Source organism: Arachis hypogaea, chromosome 18 (assembly GCF_003086295.3).
Source record: "Arachis hypogaea cultivar Tifrunner chromosome 18, arahy.Tifrunner.gnm2.J5K5, whole genome shotgun sequence".
Classification (NCBI taxonomy): Eukaryota; Viridiplantae; Streptophyta; class Magnoliopsida; order Fabales; family Fabaceae; genus Arachis; species Arachis hypogaea.
The window spans coordinates 129,585,708-129,591,605 of NC_092053.1; the positions used below are offsets into that span (position 1 = coordinate 129,585,708).

At 30.8% G+C, this 5,898-nt stretch overlaps 1 protein-coding gene across 1 annotated transcript; it reads right to left on the reverse strand.

Annotated features, from left to right (window-relative positions):
• Positions 1–2,427: 2,427 nt before the first annotated feature.
• Positions 2,428–4,518, reverse strand: LOC112770547 (uncharacterized). Its single transcript, XM_025814889.1, has one exon. It carries the CDS (start codon positions 4,516–4,518, stop codon positions 2,428–2,430), a length of 2,091 nt encoding a protein of 696 aa, XP_025670674.1.
• Positions 4,519–5,898: the final 1,380 nt, after the last annotated feature.

Sequence of the window (5,898 nt, forward strand, 5' to 3'; positions counted from 1 at the left end):
TGTCAAGGCAATCTGTTTCACATATAATATCCCTCAAACCGCAATCCCAAGCTAAAACCAACCCCCTCCAAGCAGCAAATAATTCACATCTGATTATAGACCAAGGGGGAATGCTTCCAGAGCAGCCCGAGATCCAATCTCCCTTAGAATCTCTAATAATACACCCAAATTCCGCTAAATTTGAATCCATATACAAGCTTGCATCACAATTAACTTTAAAACTATTGCCTACCGGTGGTTCCCAACACAGGCAATTTCGGAGAGACCTAAAAGCATTGCTTCGATTACTGTAAACCTGTAAGTCCTTGGCGGTAATTCTGGCCAAGGCAACAACCTTATGGTCTGTCCAAGGGTTGTCAGTGTTGAATATGTCATTGCACCTATGTCTCCATACCCACCAAAGCCCTGCACCAAAGGACGCCTCATTGTTAGCCAAGGCCTTCCGAAACCACTCTTCAAGAGCAGTACTAGCCGTCGAGTCCAGGATACTAGGATCCAACATATACCAGATTGCCTTTGATCGTTCACAGTCTCTAAGGCAATGCTCCATAGTCTCCTGCGCCTTGTTACATCTCTTACACATATCTGAAGAAGCTAAATGCCGCTTGAATCGAAAGGTCTCAGTTGGTAGAGCATCATGTAAGCTAAGCCACATAGTAAATTTGAACTTCTCTGGAATGTTTGTGTTCCACAACCAGTTCCAATTACTGTTGGCATTCCAATTTAATGTTTTCTTTAATAACCATCTGTAACCCTCCCTTGCACTATACTTTTTTGTTGCTGCAGGCCACCACTCCCACTGTGGCTCCAACTCAGTCAAACTAGGATATCTCAGACCACAAATAAACTGCTTAATCTCATGCGGAATAGGCGTGGTAAGACTATCAACCTCCCAAGACACCCCTTTCCACAAGTCAGCCACCATGAAATCTGATTCAGAAATATGTACATAAGGAACAAGGTTGCAAAGCTTACCAAAAGGAGTCCACTCATCATACCAAACTGATTTGTGGACATCTCCAATATTCCAATGAAGCCCTTCCTTGAGATGCTCATAGGCACTAACAATGTTCTTCCAGGTGGCCGATGAAGAATTTCTACTGTTTCCGTTCATACCAGATTGATTCCTGAGATATTTATGCTTCAGAACCTGCACCCATAACTTCTATTATTAGATATTTAAATATCATACGATTTATTATAATTCATATCAATCAAATAATTATAATTTATTATATCAATTATTTTAATTCATAGATGATTTGTTACTTATAATGATTAAATACAATAAATATAGATTAATTTAGTTAAAAAAATTATTGTCTCATATGTTTTTCTATTATTTTTTTAATTTATTAAATCCAATCAATTATAATAAATTAATTATATCAACTAATTAATTCAATCAATTATTTCCTAATTTATTTTTTTGAATTCAATAAATCAAATAAAATCAATTATACTAAATTTGTATCAACTAACTGATTTGATTAATTCTAAAAATATTTTTATTTTATTTATTTTATTTATTTAAATACATAAATTATAACTGATTAGTTATTTAATTTTATTACGATAAATATCAAATTCTATTTTGAATATAAAAATATAAAATTTTATTCCTTCCATTTTTATTTTACCACTATAAAAGACCATATATGCTAGAAGAAAATATCATTCATTTACCAATTACTCTTTCATTAGGTAGCTTTTACAACAATTCATTTTCTTCCTATGAGGCGTCGTTGCAAGAAGTCAACTATCGTGGACACAAACCACCACACACTCTTCAACTCCCGTGCTCATCATTCAGAGCAATATATGATATGTTATCCATGAAGCATTTATAGACCATGGTGTTATCATGTATGCATAAATAAAAAAAATTTCGTAATTAAGTTTAAGTCATTTACCTGTTTGTATGGTATATTATAATGTGAAATTACTTTCAATTTGTGTTGTGCAATGATATTATGGTCAGGGGCGGAGCTAGGCTAACTATTTAGGGGGGTGGTGTTATATTTTATATTACTATTTCTATTGATAAAATTTAAAAAAATAAATATATAATCTCAATCAAAGTAAGACAATAATATATAAAAAGTACCACTTACAATTTTGTATCATGAAAAGGCTATTCGACGTTTTTTCTATTTTTAAAATCATCTATAATTGAATTTGTGTCGAAAATAGCTGCTAATTCTTTTTCTATATAGATGACCAAATTGTCTGCAAGAAATTCATCAGCCATCTTACTTCGGAGTCTTGTCTTAATAATTTTCATTGCTGAAAAAGCTCTTTCTGTTGTTGCTGTAGATACTGATAGAGTCAAAACAAGATGTATTAATCTATCAACCATGTGATAAGTTCTTGATTTTACCGTTTCTTGCAACTTGTTGCACAATTCAGAAAGTGTACCAATGCCTTTCAAATGATTTGGTATATCTCATGCTGATAATGTTGCAACTGAGATTTCAAAATATTTAGCTCATTAGAAGGAAAGTCAAGGGGATAAAACTTCTCTGCTAACTTGGTAATTTCTTCAATATTAAATGATTTGAAATTGTCCTTAGGATCCAAAGCACAACTCAAAGTCAAAAGCTCTATTGTTTGCTCATTAAATCTACTATTCAACTCTTGTATTTGAGAGTCAATTGTTGCCAAGAATACATCTATTCGATAATGATGCTCAACTGTCACACTTGGTTGACGAGATTGACCTCTTCCAAAAACATATTGTGCACTCATATTAGGGACTTCAATTTCATATTTTTCACAAAAATCTTTAACATTTGCAAGAAAATTGCACCATCCACCATCTCTTAATTGTTGAAGAAGTAACTTTGATGTAGAAACAATATGCATTGCATTAAGAATATCTTGAGATTGTTGTTGCAGTGCTTGGCAAAGAACACTAGTGATTCCCATAATCTCTTTCATCAAGTGCAAAGTGAAAACAAATTCAAATGACAATAATATTTTAACACCATAAGCCTCACCTCTTTGTGCATAAGTTGTCCCGTCTTCAATAATATTATTGAGAACAATATTGGTAGCAGTAAACATTTTTATCAAACTGCAAATAGAATTAAAGTGAGAGCTCCATCGAGTATGCCCAGCTCTTTGTAAAGTGCTTATTTGATTCGCACCTTTGCCTGTTTCTAATTCATTTTGAGCAACCAAGTTTGCATTTTCAATTGCTTGATCTTCTTGTAATTGATCATGTCTTTTTGAAGAAGCACTAACAATAGTGACAATAGAGTTTAATTGAGTAAAAAATTCATGAATTTGAAGTACCTCTCTTGAAGCTGCCACCAATGCTAATTGTAACCTATGAGCAAAATAATGCACATAGTATGCTTGTGGAGAATCTTTAAGAAACAAAACTTGCAAACCATTCCACTCACCCTGCATGTTGCTAGCACCATCATACCCTTGACCCCTAATATTTTCAACTTGGAAATTATAATGAGAAAGGACAGAAATCAATTCTTTCTTTAAAGTTGTTGTACAAGTTTCAGTGACATGCACAAGATCAAAGAATCTCTCTTTAACAAAACCATCTAGAGTAACAAATCTCAAAACAATGGCCATTTGCTCTTTTTTAGATTCATCTCTAGCTTCATCAACAATAATACAAAATTTGGCATCTCCAATCTCTTCTCTAATTGAATTTCTCACCTTAGTAGCAAGAATATATAGAATCTCTTTTTGGACATCATTTGAAGTATACTTAGCATTTTTTGGAGCATTTTCCAAAATATTTTTTTTCACTCTTTCATTGTAAGATCCCAAAAATTTCAACATTTCCAAAAAGTTACCTCTGTTGCTTGAACTTTGGCTTTCATCATGTCCTCTGTATGCACAACCTTGAAATGTCAACCATCTAATGCAATCTATAGATGCTCCTAGTTGAATTCGATTCTTTTCAATCTCTTCTGATGTTTTCTTATGAAGAAGTCTGTCAATATGTTGTGATTGTTTCATCAAATCATCACATGATTTCAGCGCCTTATGATGGAATGAGTTAGGACCTTTGCCAATGTGATTCAAAAGAGCACATTCTTTTTCACTATTTACTTTCTTCCAATTCCTGAAACCATTCTCAATAAAAGCATTTGAACCCGTATTGATTGAAGGTTCCTTAGCAAAAAGAAAGCACGAAAAATAATATATAGCATCATCTTCTATAGAATATTCTAACCAAGATGGGAACAATTTAAACCATGAAGCTTGAAAGCGACGATGACTTTTATCACCAGAAAATGGATAATTATCAAGAATTGGTTGATTTAGCCCAACTTTAATATAAGCTCGACGGATTTTATCTCTTTTATTTGGTGGAAACTTCCAAATCATTGGTCGCATTCCAGGATCTCTTTCCAAACGAAAAACATCCAGTTGATTTGGAAGAAGTCGTGGACGCTTTGAGCTATTCAATGTAGTAATAGTAGAAGCATCTTCATTCTCTTGATCTTTTCTTTTAAAAAATGTATCAATAGTTTTGAACTTACTCATAATTCAAATGGCCAAATAAGTTCCTATAATTAAAAATATATTTAAGAAAAAGTGTAAATTACAGTCTAAATCTTTATAAAATATAAAAATTATATTTTAATTTAAAATAAAATATTAAAATTCAGAACAATAATACTAACATCCTAGTATAAATAATATAAAATTGTAATTAAATAGTTAACTAATAAAAAAACTAAATATACAAACTAACATATAATAACATAAATTTAATTAACAAATAATAATAAATTAACTAATTAAGTAAATAACTAAATATATAAAAAAGAATAAAAATTAAATCTTTTTTGAGAAAGAGGAGTGAAAAATAACTTGTTGAACTACTATCTTTTTTTTAATCTGCAAAAAACAAAAAAAAAAGAGTAAAAGAGGTAAAACCGTAAAAGATAAGAAGATTAAAGAGACAAAGAAGAAAAAGAATAAGAAAAGTTGTTACCTTAAATTTTGGAAAGCCAAGGCGGGAAGGAAGAGAGGGAGAGACTGGTTGTACGCTGGGAAATAAAAAAAGGGGATGGGGAAACTGATTGTATGCTGGGAAATAAAAAAAGGGATAGGGGCTAGGAAATAAAAAAAGGGATTGGAAATAGGCTATTGGGCTGGGTTTTTGTAGGAATTAAAAGAGGGGGGTTGGGAAAGTTATGGAACAAAAAGAGAAAAGGGAGCTGGGAAATAAAGAAAGGGGACCAGACTAATTTTTTTTTAAATAAAAACTAAAATTTTTGGGGCATTGCCCCCTTTAGTTATATGTACCTGCGCCCCTAATTATGGTTTAATTTAAGCTTTTATTTTAGAACTGTGTTATGATTTTATCTCATTATTTTCTCTTAGATATCAAGTTGATGTATTTTTATTTATTATTATTAAAACGGATGTGATATAAAATTTGTAAAAAAAAAAATAAAACTCTCACACTCAATTTATTTTATTGTAGTCTTTTATCTCTTCTATCTCTTTTTATTTTCTTCTTATTCATTTTATTTTTTTAAAATATCATATAATTTATTATAATTTATACCAATTAATTAATTATAATTCGTTATATCAGTTAGTTTAATTCATTAATTTATAATATGCATGATAAAATAGATTATTTGTTACTTATACGTTTATTCTTCTAAAATCTAAATCTGAATAATTATATTTTTAGTTTTAGTTATGAACAAAATATCTACTTAATATACTAAAATTAGGTTTTCTCCCAACTAATGAAGGTGAGGTATCGATCTCTCGTGACTCCGTTTTTCCTCCAAAATGAACTTTCCTATTCGCTATTCTAAATTATTTTATAAAAAATATCTTTATTATAATTATATTATAATTAATATTTAATGAATAATACATAATTATACTAATTTAGAAACC

What these genes read in the sequence shown, in the direction of transcription:
- LOC112770547 (XM_025814889.1), bottom strand. Translation starts at nt 4,518, where the DNA reads ATGAGTAAGTTCAAAACTATTGATACATTTTTTAAAAGAAAAGATCAA.